General features: G+C 39.7%; 1 protein-coding gene across 1 annotated transcript in view; it reads right to left on the bottom strand.

Moving 5' to 3' along the window:
• LOC110990385 (uncharacterized) overlaps positions 1–14,687 on the bottom strand; it is a 63,253-nt gene extending 48,566 nt beyond the window's left edge. Inside the window, 14 exon segments of the mRNA XM_087136912.1 lie at positions 160–432; positions 752–1,024; positions 1,344–1,616; positions 2,371–2,589; positions 3,031–3,168; positions 3,677–3,820; positions 4,317–4,553; positions 5,042–5,188; positions 6,415–6,558; positions 7,096–7,329; positions 7,813–7,956; positions 8,509–8,643; positions 11,519–11,607; positions 14,370–14,687. Of these exon segments, the coding sequence (XP_086993038.1) occupies positions 160–432; positions 752–1,024; positions 1,344–1,616; positions 2,371–2,589; positions 3,031–3,168; positions 3,677–3,820; positions 4,317–4,553; positions 5,042–5,188; positions 6,415–6,558; positions 7,096–7,329; positions 7,813–7,956; positions 8,509–8,643; positions 11,519–11,579 (2,422 nt within the window). The 5' untranslated portion in view covers positions 11,580–11,607; positions 14,370–14,687.
• Between the last annotated feature and the right edge of the window lie 289 nt (positions 14,688–14,976).

Below are 14,976 nucleotides of genomic sequence, written 5' to 3'. Positions count from 1 at the left end.
CGTTACTGCCAAAGATATCTTTAAAGGTAGACACAAAATTTGGATAGTTTATACTACCACTATTTCCATAAATGATGATTATAATAGGAAAATGAATACGATCCTAGTGATAACTTTTCCCATAACTTTACACAGGCAAAGAGTTACGAATAAACCTACCTATCACTGTAATTGAAAAGTTACAAAAGCCCCGATTTCCTGCCATATCGGTAGCGTTGCATGTCACTGTTGTTGGACCAAGTGCATATGTTCCATTGGATTCCACAACATTGCCTGCATCGTCTTTACAGGTGATGTTGCTGGAATCAAACACGTCCACGTTATCAGTAGCGGATGGCAGTGGCGACCAAATTACCATGGCAGTTGACAGTCCAGTGTCTGTACTCATGGAGGGGATGCTGTTAGGACACGTGACATTGGGCGCTTCGGTATCTGCAAGTACAAACAAAAGTCAGACTATCTTTAATGTTGACACTCTGAGTAGTCCTTTGATTACACCTATGGATCTCATCAGAATTAAAACAGGGCGATGCTTCAACAACTTCAGAAGAAAGACACGTTCATATAATTCCATTTAATTACATCAATAAATACGGAACCACGGAATCGAGGCACAAATGCCCTTGTTGAAAGGAAAATGGCGACATTCTCGTATTTATTACCAATGTACAGTACCAGGGATGATAATAAATTGAACGTTGATAACTTTCACCAATTCGTAATTTCAGACTTGCACTTGGCATAAACCTACCTATTATTGTGATTGAAAAGTTACAAAAGCCCCGATTTCCTGCCATATCGGTAGCGTTGCATGTCACTGTTGTTGGACCAAGTGCATATGTTCCATTGGATACCACAACATTGCCTGCATCGTCTTTACAGGTGATGTTGCTGGAATCAAACACGTCCACGTTATCAGTAGCGGATGGCAGTGGCGACCAAATTACCATGGCAGTTGACAGTCCCGTGTCTGTACTCATGGAGGGGATGCTGTTAGGACACGTGACATTGGGCGCTTTGGTATCTGCAAGTACAAACAAAAGTCAGACTATCTTTAATGTTGACACTCTGAGTAGTCCTTTGATTACACTTATAGATCTCTTCAGAATTAAGAAAAGGGCGATGCTTCAACAACTTCAAAAGTAACACACGTTCATATAATTCCATTTAATTATTTCAATAAATGTGGAGCCACGGATTCGAGGCAAAACCGTTTTTGTTGAAAGCAAAATGGCGACATTCTCGTAGCTAGGTATAGCAATGTACAATACCAGGGATGATAATAAACGTTAACAACTTTCACCAATTCGTACCTTCAGACATGCGCTTTCGCATAAACCTACCTATTATTGTGATTGAAAAGTTACAAATGCCCCGATTTCCTGCCATGTCGGTAGCATTGCATGTCACTGTTGTTGGACCAAGGGCATATGTTCCATTGGATTCCACAACATTGCCATCTTTGTCTTTACATGTGATGTTGCTGGAGTCGAACACGTCCACGTTATCAGTAGCTGATGGCAGTGGCGACCAAATTACCACGGCAGTTGACAGTCCCATGTCTGTACTCATGGAAGGGACACTGTTTGGACAAGTCACTTCAGGCGCTTCAATGTCTACGAGTACATACAAAGTCAATACATATGTCAAATGTTGAATATCTCAGCACTTATTTGATTGAACCTATTGATCCCTTCAGAAATTCGAATAAGGCGATGTTTTAATAATTTTAGGTGTACATGGGCGTTTATTTGTTTTTGAATATAGCCATAAAAAACTGTCTCTATTCATTAAAAACACATTGTAGAATTGTTACCAATAAATCGCTGTCTCTGAAGATATTACAAAAAAATATGTACGGTTTGAAACTGACTAATAACATTTACAATAATGATAATGATAATAAACAATAAACATGATCACGGTGATTACTTTCCCAGATCAATACCTTACATAGACAACCCAAAGTAACTTGAAACTACAAACTCAGCCAAAGTTTGAAAACTTTATTTTGTAGGCCTACTTTCTGACAGTGATTTGCTTTCCAACTAGGACAGAAATACTGAATCCCTTTTGGTGACTGCGACACTTTCATTTTTACTATTGTCGTAAGGTAGGGCCAACTTATAATCACCAAATGTTATTTCTGTCGGATGCATCTTTCATGTTCATGTGAATGAGAGTGAAAGTTTTTCCAGTGCTGATTACCTGCTTATTCTGTGTACAGCGCTCTTACATGTATGTCAACTCTGATGAAAATTCACAAGTCACTGTCGTTGCAGGCGACATATCCGTCCTCAAAATGAGAAGATTTCAAGTTTAGGTTTCTTCTACTTTTTTTGTTTTTGTATCAAAAAAGAAACTCCCTACCTATGAAAGTGATCTCTATGTCGTCGACGGCAGTGTCTGCACGGACTCCAGTTGTACCTGTGACTTCAAGTGCTTTTCGAAATGTGGAAGGCGGGTCAGTCAAAGGTATCACAGCTTGTAGCCAAGTAGTACCGTCTGTTTGCTGACCACTGAGTGAAAATACTGAATAGCCTTCAGTCAGGTTGCCACTCTCTGTAGTCACATACACGGTAAGGTTGCCTAAATGACAAAAAAGTCTAAAATCATTTTTTTGGGCACTGACCTCACAAAATACAACTTTTATTTTGATGGATGGATAAAATGACTAACTGTACTTTAGAGGTTCACAAATTAAGACGATTTAAGGGAGGTTTTGTAAAAACTTGTCATGATGAAGCGTATTACATTTCATTTTCCAAATGATCTGATGAATACAAATACATATACAATCGAACACAGATAACAAGAGCACTGTTAATTTAAGGTCATATTTATAACAAAGACAATTTTAGGTCCAAAGCCTTTGTTTCCTCTTTATTTTCATTAGTGACAATACAAGAAATTTGTAAAGTCCCAAGGCCCTTGTTGTAACAGTGTTCCACTGTACTTGTTTCTGCAGTATGGCAACTAAAAATGTTGGGATGAAGTCAAGACAACAAACAACTCCAATTAGGTAATCACCTATGTCTGTCCCATACATGTTGTACCAGAAACTGACGACGATCCTGCTTCCGTTGAAAGTAGATACCACGGGACTGATCACAACAGCGCTGCCGCTACCACCATTACCCTCAAAGTATAAGTAAGTTCCATCTGCATCTGCTTGTAGACAAAAAGATGCTGATCAGTGGTTTTTAATGTTTCAGCGAGAACAGAAACAAAGAGAGCTTGGGTCACTGAAGTACCAGGAAATGCAATTTTTCTTGAGTGCTTGAAAAGACACTTTTGGGTTTCCAATTTCCTTGTTTTGAGTTACTTTTTTGCTATTTTTAAAGACATTTGAAGCTTTTCCTATCATGTGTTCATGCTAGTTTCCCTATCCTGAGTAGATCTGTGACGTAACTCAAAAAAGAATTTCTTAACACACAGAGGAAAGGTGAATAAAAGGGTCCAAGAAAAACTTATCGCCATTTATTGAACTGAATAAGAATTCTTGACGCTATATTTTAGATTCTGTGCTAGTTTAAGGGAAACGTCTGCTAAATAAAACATCATTTGCGAAAGACCTGGGCTGTTGTACTGAGAAATTACGTAGTCTGATGTATAACCAGAGTGGTGATTCATTTGACAAAGTCTTCACTCCTTGTATGAAGAAATTCTAGCTTACTGCCAAGGGTGTGATCAAAACTGGGTCCAGTTGAAGATGAATATGTTTGTCCCCGCTCCAAAGCCAAATTAACGTCATCATCAGTAGACTGTGTCCATCCACAATAGCCTTGCTCGAAGTTGCAACTGAAGCTAAGATCGGTATCTTTCGTAAATAAAACAAACGCCAGCACCATTAGAGGTATTAGTGTGATCTTTGAGGTCACCTAACTCACCAGTACTGGACTTAGTTGTTTCAATTGATCGAGTCAAAAGTCTAGGAGACACCATAATTTGAAGCTGTTGCCAATATAGGTGGTCCTGTGCCACAATTTCTATGTAATTTTCAATTTACGAATACCCAAAGCAGGTTGAGGATTATTGAGATTGGTTCAAAGACGGTAAAAGACGTACATGTACATGGTTTCAGCGCAGATAAAAAACAGAGGTGAGACGTTTTTATAAAACTACTTATCCTAAAAGATATGACCCGTCTGAATGCCCTTACTTTTCATCTGTTGTCAACTGGTCAACATCTGGACATTAATCCTTGTGTTCTGAATGCTACAATTTTGTCATGCATGCTAGACTCCTACGATCTACCGTTCAAAGTCTTCAAAATCACGGTTTTTCTTTAAAGATCCGGAGAAAATTAAATGTACCTGACATGCAAAGCTCTGGAGATATTGTGACATCGTCGATTGCAATATCAGTCAGTTTGGTGCTCCCTGCAACAGCCTCCAATGCTACTATGAAATCAGATGTTTGGTTGGTGGCATCTACCAATGCCTCTATCCATAATCGCTGGCCAGTTTGTTGCCCAGTTACGGAGAACGCTGGAGTTTGAGTACCTAAATTGGTACTCTGACCAGCAGGAATCACATACGCATGCAGGGATGCTGCAAAGAAGTCATGTTTTTCACGAGTAACTATCAAAGCCCTCTTGTGCTATCAAGTACATTAGTACATTTACAAATAACGGAGTATATTTTCCAAGTTCAATTTCAGATCTCGTATGAACTTCGAAAAAAATCTATCCAATATAAAAATAACTCGAAAATTGTATCTTGTAAAACGAAACAAAGTTTTGAAAAGTGATACTGGATGGCACTTGTCGGCTTTTGTAAGCTTCCCATGCAGCGTTCGTTTTTTTCACTCAGAGGGAAAGGGGAGGTGATTTGCGACCAAATATAACAGAGAAAGCACTCTAAAGGCCAATTGCGTATTTTTTAAATGACACTTTGAGGAAATGAGGTCTGGGGTCGGCAATAAAAAACATACGCCACAATTTGGGACAGTAACTGTTTTTCTGATGATGCGAAGTGTAAGTATGAAAGGGTATTGAGGATGAGTCCTGACCAGTTTCCAGGACCATCTGTCTCCTTACCTATATCACGACCATACATGTTGTACCAGAAACTTAAACACCAGGAATCTTGTGTGAGGGAGCCCGAAATAACGGGACTGAGAAGTACAGCCTTGTCGTTAAGTGATGGATCGTTGCCCTCGATATAATAGAACAAGCCTGTTGCATCTAAAGAGAAAACAAATTTCAAAATAGAATTACATTCGATGTCAGAGTCCGATGAAAAAGGACAATAAATCCAACATTACAAAAGACAAAATGGAAACATGTAAACAAATATGTAGTCTATTTAATTCATTATATAAAAATGACGCAGTGTTTATAAACTTTCCAACTGTCATGGTGGGTCTATACTTTAAATGCCTAGCGCTTAGTTTGATTTGCACATTCTCAGGATAGTATAAAGGTGAACACTTGATTTCCAGAGTTTGAATCCTAAAGCTGTGCAAATGTCGGCCTACAACACCTTTATGAAAATGGAAATATTAACAGATAAGTAGGGCCTACATGGAACGTCAGTCCTTTCTCACAAAAAGATATTTTTTCAACATAGTATCCTCGTAAGTGACACAAATCAGGGATTACTTTTAAAATCTCACACGCAATAAAAGTCACAATGAAGCACGCGACTCTGATCTATATACACTCCGTTTTGTTTTAATTTGCACTTGACGTCAATGGCCCATTTACCACTAAGATCTTCCCTTCCCTACTTCTCTACCCATACTTGCACTAATATTGCCTCTGCACTTGGAAACAGCAGCGTAGTCATCAAGGTTAAGAGTCCAGGAGTCGAAATATGGATTTTACTTTTTCAAAACGATTGTGCAACTTTTTTCTTCATCATAATGCTAAAAGCGTTTCTAGTATGTTCATGCTTTTAAATCTTTGAATCCAGAGGTACGCCTTTCCCAAACCACACGCCAGGGCTTGGCCGAGTCATAACTGAGCTACTTGTATTTCATAGACGATGCTGGGTGCATTTTAGTCATGGAGAGTAGAAAATAACTTTCAAAAATACATGGAACGTTTTCATTCTTTATGCATCGCATCTTCTCTACCTTGCCAATTCAGGCTCACCGAAGTTGCACGAAATTAATGATTACTTTGCAATGGGTACATGCTATCAAATTAAGGTCATTCACATAATTTCTTCAACTCTAGCAGTGCTACTTACAAGACCACATAGCTACAGGCATTAGATTAACTAAGGAACTGGAAATTCTGCCTTTAATTCGGAGAATTACACTAAAATTCCCACATGCAATGAACAGATCGTTCAACTTTGCCATGATTGTTTTCATTCAGAATCAAATGCAACATGCACACTTATATATTTTAGGATTAAAACAATTTGGTTCAATTTAAAATTCTCAAATTTAATAACAGCTTACCTCCGGTAGTATGATCAAATCTTGGTCCCGTGTGATCTGTACGAGTTCTTTCACGTTCCAGCGCCCAGTTATAGTCATCATCAGTTGACTGTATCCAACCACAGGGACCATCGTCAAAACTGCAGTTGAAGGACGTGCTTTGCACTATACCAGGAATCAAATGTACCATACTTTTAACATGTCTCCAATATGTGCTACGATCGGTCCATTATCAAAGTTACGTCTTATAGCATTTTTAGTGTTGATTACACCTCACATGCGTCAATTTTAAGCGGGAATGCTACAGTGACATGCCTTGTACTGACTAAAGAATGAAAGCAGATAATTAAGATGTTTCTTTTTTTTTGCGTTGGGGAGGTGTTAATTATATGACCGGTTTTTGCCCTACCAACGTAGATATTGATAAACACTCTATGCTCAGTGCTTGTGCACAGTGCTAGTGCACGTGCAGTGGTAAGCAGGAGTTCGTGGGTTTGCGTCCCATCCGAGTAAGCTTGTGAATTTTTTTGCAAGGTCTCGGACAAGCATTGAGCTTACGGTGTTTATCAATATATACGTTGGGTAAGGGCAAAACCCGTGAAAGGGATAATTAAGATTCACAATGGCTTAGACGTAAAGAGCTCCAAGAATTCATTAATAGGGTCAGAAATGAAATATCCTCCAAAATGGAATTCCACTCACTTGGGCAGTCAGTCAACCAAAGTTCAACGTCATCAATCGCAATATCGCTCTTAGCCGAACTGGTAGTTGTCAACTCCACAGCCACTGTGAAATTTGACGTTTGGTTGGAGACGTCGACTTGAGCACGCAGCCATGCATGCTGGCCGGTCTGTTGACCCGAAATGCTAAACAAGGGTTGTTTGGATGAAACATCGTGGCCATCGTCGGTTGGATATGCATAGACAGACAGGGATCCTGGAAAGAATAAGTATATCCCAGAATCAGTAAGAAGAGGCATCGACAAACCAGGAAACTTTCAAACTTAAATGGCGCGTCAAATTTCCTAACTTCCCTCAAATTCATGTACTCAAATCAGTTCCTAAAACATTGTGCATTATGTTGCACCTTTAGAAGTTGTCCTTGTCCCGGTTCATCGAATGAAAAACATGACCTCTCATCCAGTGGCAAGGTCAGGCTCTTTTTCAGGAGGTAATTTCCATGGAAGTATAGTTTCTCCCCTGTCTCCCTGTTCCCTCAACAATTTTGTTCCTCGCGACAACATTTGTTATTGTTCGCACAACAAAACTGGTTGTTCATTTCAATAAAATACGTGTCCCTTCGCTGACAGTATATTTTTCCACCATGTCCTCTTAAGACCACCACGCACGTGGTATGTGGAGCTTGGAAGAAATATATTGGGTTCACTACCTCAGACCATGCTCAGACAAAGCCACTCACCTGTATCTGTTCCAAACATATTGTACCAGAACACGAAGCAGTACACCTGGTCCATAATGTAGGCCACTTCTGGACTCAGTAAAACTGCGTCGGGGCCATTTTGTCTGTCGTTAGCCTCTCGGTGTAAGTAGGTTCCTGATGTGTCTGCAAATTTCAAGCAAGGTGCAAAGGTTAAATCTGCTCGTTCCCACCTTCCACAGAGGAAATCCATTACACTGAGTAAAATGTGTTGTTACGAGGAATGGCCGCGTCCAGGCTACAAACTTAAAACCTATCTTAGGGCAAAAAGGAAAAATGAAGAGCACGTGCAAAGGACACTTATAAGACATATTTACAAGGACCGCATTACAATGTCTATGTTCCTTATCCAAAGAGTAAAATGCATGCGCTGCATTTAAAAAAAAGTACAGTTTTTACTCTCCGTTTTAAGTATAGAATACATTTCGATTGTTCAAATTCCAATTCTGCATGTTTCTATTGCCCTTAGGAGAAAAAAGTAGACGGGGATTAAAAGTAGTCTACCTCGTCCTTGGGAATACCCGTCATCGTGTCAAAACAGGATTGCAGTTTTCCTTTGGAACATAGGGAAACATAATACATTTTGCGAATTGTTTAATGCAATACATGTAGCCAGAAACTGTTGCAAAAACAATCACTGGGTAAATCCAAGAAAACAGAGCCATCTAACAAACTTACCACCGCTTGTATGATCGTATCTTGGACCTGTATTGCCTGAAGCTGTTCCCCCAGAGTCGAGAACCAAGTCGTAGCTGTCGATAGTTGATTGTGTCCAGCCGCATAGATTGTTGCCCTCAAAGGTGCAGTTAAATCCTGTTGGAAAGAATAGGGTGTAATGAATGGGCTATAAAGTTACATACATGTATAGTTACCCCCTTTGGCTTAAAAGGGATGGGCCATGAAGTTTTAAGTTGACGTTATATGATAGTTTCCTACCGTCTTATATACAATAAGTTGGATTAACCCCTCTTTTATGTCATTAAATCATCAAAAATTGGCGCTTTCCGTGTACATTTTTTCAGTCTCCGCCTGGGCTCTTCGCAAAAACTTACCGAATTCGGTCGATGAGGGCAGCAGACAAATCTTTGCAAAAATGTGACGTCATTGGACGGGCTCGACTTTCCAGACAAGAATCCATAGCTCCGGCAAGAAAATTGATCGGTCTGCGCAAGAATAATATTCTCTGCTCTGGCGCATAGTCGGGTACGTAAATCGTACGTGTCAAGTCAATTACATTTGGTCTTGTTTCCTATTCCCTTCTCTTAACACAAGGGAGAGCTATTGGACAACTAACTTGACGCGTTGCGTTCATTTTGTTTTGTATCGCTTCAGTTTTGTAGATTCCCAAGCGACTTTTCACACCAGCGTTTGCAGGTTAGATTTCCGGATGGCACACATTCAGATATTTACGAGGACTCAAAATTCCAGTACCAGTACTGACATGTACATGTACATGCACACCCATTACTTACGAGGTAAACTGGAACTACATATATTGCACTGGCGCACGTGGACTATTTTCCGGTGCAAATAATGCCGCACGGTCGTCAAGCACGCGACCCGTTGCGATGCCAAGCAAGTGACTTGCAGTGCACGGTGAAAAAAACATATGTCGAAATGGAACACCAAGTTTGACGAAGTAGGCTGGCCTATAACTATGGACAAAAAAATACTTCCACTATACAGCTATCGAATAGCCAATGGTAGGACAATTGAGTTTAAAAAAAAAATTTTTTTTAAATAGTGCATGAAAGAATCATGACCAGTTAGTGTTTTGTTGTCATCCTCCGGGTCGCCGCCATGCCCGTGGCCAACAGCCTCAAGTTGCAAAATCTATTCCTGAATGTATTCTGGTTCGATCCGACAAGGCAATATTTCTTGTGCCTGATCAGCTCCTTCAATGTCACTTTTTTGTCAAAATGAATAAGACGAATATGACAACAGATTGCTGTGATCGGAAAAAGCATTAACGCTGGAATTATCGGAGCTTCAGTCTGACATGATTGAAAATCTTGAAAATGATTGCACCTGCTAACGCTTCTACATAAATACATGTACACTGTCTACGCGTCGTTACGTAACAGTAATCAGTCGCCAGATAAAGTACATTAGAGAAATGTGGAAGGGCTGCATAGCACCGTAATCAGAATATCGACGAGAATAAAATATCGAATCAGTGCTCTGAAATATGTGATTGCCGAGCTTTTGGTAGCTGAGTACCTTCTGATTGCTCTGGAGAAGGTACTCAGTTACGACGTCACGATCCTTGGGAATTTCTTTAGACGACTTTCGGTACCCGATGGCTGTTGTTTAGCTTTTGCTCCCAGAAGGGAGTGAAATAGGGTCGTGAAAACTATAATTTTTAACATATTTCCGCGAATTTTGAAACTATTCAGATGTGTTTTCTTGATATATGTTTGTTTTATGTGCTGATTCATGTTTTACAAGAAATCTTCTCAGCACGGCCCATCCCCTTTAAATGGTCAGGCTCTTGCAGGGGGCGAGTGTCATTCGGAGAAAACAGAGACAATGAGGGGAACCTTCATCGTGTGTTTGCTGTGGATGAACCCTTGTGCATGCCAAACAATGCATGTAGCCATTGTTCGGCATGCACAAGGTTTATCCACTACTAACACAGGGCGAGGGTTCCCCTCGTTTTCCATATTATGCAAGATATGCGGCGGAGAGATCCCCTCCGCCCTTTGTGTTGGTCATTGTTCGATCAGAATCTCAGGACTTCTTTACAGACTTCTAGGGGGATGTGTTAGGTAACAGTAGTCGAGAGTGTATAGGGTAGGGATTGGACATGGGGGGGGGGTGTTACCCATCGGCCCCCATATCGTGCACAGTATCTCGTTTTCTCCAAAAACATTCAGAACTCGCATCTTGCCATGATCAGCTAAATAGCCCATTTAAGCTTGTTACAGTTGAGCTGTGAGGACAAATGATCCTGCGTTCGCTTTGGATGCTTTGATATATATTTCAAGAGAAAAAAATCAGAGAAGACATGATTTCCTTGGAGGTGTTCTTTAAATGCTGTGAATCCCATGGTTCGTGCCTGACTCTACCAAGATACGCTAAAAAAAATTCAATATAGTTCAATAAATGACAGTCACTCTGGCGATTAGGGATGGTGGTCCAAACATTTGAAGGCTGCTTCGTTCCTGGCGGAAGGGCATATTGATATCTGATTTTCGATTATATAATTTTGGTTTATACAAAAATTTGTTTCAACAAGCATGTTTTATCGAGTACACAATTGACTTCATTCACGTGGCCGGCCATATTGAATTTGAAAGCGAAGTTAACTCTTCTTTTGGGAATGTTGAGAGTACAAATAAAGCAGTAAAATGAAATTTGATGAGAAATTTGCACCTGTCTACCCTAATGAATCATTTCTATTTCATGACTGAACACATAGAATTCTACATTGCCAGATTCTGAAAATTATTAAAAGGGTGGCTTGGAACGCATTGAAGTATAAAACAGTCTGGTGCCATAATCAGCAGTTTGCAAAATATAAAACAGATTTGGGGAACAAGATAAGAAAAATGGCCTCCACTTGAATAGGGTCGAGTGGTTCTGAATGTTCAGTCACTAACGCACTAGTTTCATTACGCCCTCTACTATTAGGGTAATCTCCTTACTCGCGCATTTTGTACAATCTTGCAATCCTGAAATGTCTTACCTTGTCCTGTGACACCTGTTGTTAAGCCAAAAACCAGGAAAACCCAGCCCAAAGAATACATCCTTAGACTTTTGATGGGGGTGAGGGGACTGGGTAAAAGAAAACGGACAAAAATGGGATAATTATTTATGGTTCCAAATTGACTGTATATATACTGAAGGGGACTCTCTACGTTTCTGTAATGTAGTGAAAATCTAGTCTTTCACCTTGAATATTTAGAAATCTGACTGAATACGAAGATTTCACAAGGACAGACTGGACGCTTGGGGCATACGGTACACTTCAACACAAAGAGAGCTGGGATTTTCGTTTCTTTACCTGCGTTTTTTCATTTCTTGGATTTTTCGATTTCAAAACAAAAAACAAAACAGCACAATTTTTATGTCACGCATGCACATACGTAAGGTAAAGGGCCTGCGAAAGGTCATTATAATCATGCTTAGCATGCAGTCTTTGTAAATGCGTTCCTTGATTGTGTCCCATTTCACCTTATTGAGGTGGTCAGACTTGAGACAATTCTAACTTTGCATTGAATCCGTCACGTATTCTGCCAGTGTTACTCTTACCGAATATGATTACAAAATTTTACTGTTACTTCTGTTTGGACTATTCTGAACTCTCGCTCTGATGGTCATCGCAAACTCTCTGTAATGCTGCAAGAATATTCTTATTAATTTGAGAAGGAAAAAAATTGCAGGGCTGTTTTCTCGTGCTGAATGTATAGGTACAGTTTTGTAAGCTAACGCTTTGTACTTCGCCACGGCGTACCTGTAATTCGACTTGCTGCCTTTTTCTGGCTAGAGTTAATTTCGCTATGAAAATGACTCTGAAGAGAGAGCAGGGTTGCATAGTACCCACGTACCTATTTCCCTTTCATCAAAACACTTTTCATTCCCACCTATTCCTACCTACATGCATTTATCTATACCCGTCCGTGTCGATACTCATTCTAATGTATATTTTAAGTATTTTGTATGTATATTGTATATTTTATGTATATTGCTTACATTATTATTAATTTCATGAACAAATCACTGTCGTCAATCCAGTGCATTACCAACCATAATTACACAGCCCTAACAGACCTGAATCCTCCGATTTCAATATGATTTTATATATATTCCGGCGGGTCTAGGTTAATGCCATTATTGTGTCTGTATTTTTACTAACCATTGTAACGAAATGAAATACTCTTTCCTAGGGCAATTGAATTTTTAATTGTCAATTCTTGAATCTTTTTATCAGAAATCTATCGTGAGAATTATTTCCTGGAGTTGATTCTTGCTTATTTGGGGAAATTTCCTCACATTTTCTGAATTGCCAAGGAAAGTGATCCTAAAATACATAATTAGGCGTACCAATTGAACATCGTAGGGTCACACCATCCCTCACGTAATAAACCGTGATACTTGATTTTTTCTTTTTACTTTTAAAGGGATGTATAATTTTAAATGACCACATTATCCAAGGTGTGTGGATTAACCCCGATGTTGCCGTCGTTTCATTACTGAGTATAGTATTTTGTTAGAGATTTTTTTATAATAACTTGCAATAGCCTGGGTCTAACTAGGACAACGAGATAACGAACAGATAGTTTTCATTATTAGATTTTATAATTATGCGAATGTTGTTATATTAATACTATTATGAATATAGCCAAATTAACAGTGTCTTCTTGAATAACATCACGGAAGCAGTACATACACAGTTAGAAACATGGACTTGACACTTTGTACATAAACCCTACAAGACTGGTCATAGGAATTCCAAGTATCTTAAAGCAAGTACAAATACTTAAATGTTTTCCCTAATGAATTTAACATTTTAGGCCAATCTCTTATGCATGGCTGATATTCCACTTTAGAGAAAAATTAGTAAAGTCCGTATTTGACAACTATTATCCTGTAGGACTCTCACTTGTAAGGAAAAGCTTGAAAACATTAAGCCTAACCCCTAAGTATTCTTTCCACTTGGATACCTCCGTTTCGGAATCCTTCCTCATTCTCCATTGTTTGCCCCACTTTTGCAGACTATAGACCACCAGTCCAACCTTAACTCCATGGGCTGCGTGCGGAGTCCTTCAATATCAAAAAGACTTATTCTCCACTGGAATCTCTGCTGCCTTTTCCAAAAGATGCAGTTTCACCTGTGCATAATTTCGTTTTTGTTTAAAAGTACAGTGGAAACCTATTTTGCGTTCTGTGTGTTTACTTTCAAGAGTATTGGAAAAGTTAATGACGTCGGTCTTTCATTGTAAGTCAGTGTGTAGGATATCCCTGTTCCCGCAATCATTGGTTTTGATGATTGTGAATGATGTATGATTGAATAGCTGGTATCTACGCGTATTTCTTGAACCAATGCGTTTAATCAGCTTTTTACAACCTACGAAGCTCACTCTTCTGTAAGAATCCAGCCGCCACATTTTTTTTTACAAAGTTACGTTGTCAACAAACTGTCTGAAGATTCACTTTCAAACCTGTTTTCCCTGGAAAATCAAATTTTGTATAGCCTAATCAGAAAGCGCTTACTACAGAAATTGGAATTAACAAAAGTGAAACGAGATTACGTACGCCTTATTTAACTACAGGTTGTGGCCTTACGCGACGTATATAGATATATTTTATAAAGTCTGACTCAGGCCGGCAAGGCAACCGCAGCAAGCTCAGTGGTCGAGTGGTTAATGCGTCTGCAGCAGTAAGCAGGAGATCGTAGGTTCGGTCGTGGGTAAGCTTGTGAAGTTTTTTCACAGGCTCTCGGACAAGCACCGAGAGAAGATAGGACCTGCTACCAGGAAAACTACACAAATTTGTATTAGTTTGCTACTCTTACAACTCTACATGACAAACAGTACCTCCTAAATGATGAAAGTGTGCTATATTCCAGCTCAGATGTGCAGTGTCATAATCGTCATCAACATGTGGCTCCAGCAGGGATTTCAAGCTTTTGGAAATTGCATCTCGTAGAACGATATACACATGCCCTTAGATTTTACAGGTCTGGTTACTAGCAGCACTGATAAATGATCGCTGGTGTGCTTTCATCTGAAAAGACTCAAGTTACCCAAAAGCGACGCCCAACGAAACACGTTGCATAATTTTCTATTGCAGATTATCAAGAACACAATCGGTCCTTTTTTCCCCTGACCAGCAACTTCTTTATGGATCAAGGCACCGACGCCTGCATTTACGCCAAGAGACAGGGATATGATGCCCCGCGTGCATGCCAGAGCATTGAAGAACTTGGACACAGGAGTTGCGACTCACGCACTTCAAAGTGTTCAAACAAAGCACAAAATGTTGTAAACAACCGGGCTATTTATTCTTAAAATAACTCCAGAAGAAAGAGCTCATTAAAGGCAATGACTGCACAAAAAGCCACTAGTTCTTCATCCCACCTACTCGTAAAGCCTGGCTGGTGGGCTCATTCCCAGACCACCACAGCAAGATCTTCGAGTCACC

Source organism: Acanthaster planci, linkage group LG01, assembly GCF_054643075.1.
Source record: "Acanthaster planci isolate LZ-2023a linkage group LG01, COTS_SCS, whole genome shotgun sequence".
Taxonomy (NCBI): domain Eukaryota; kingdom Metazoa; phylum Echinodermata; class Asteroidea; order Valvatida; family Acanthasteridae; genus Acanthaster; species Acanthaster planci.
This window is presented reverse-complemented; position numbering and strand designations above follow the sequence as displayed.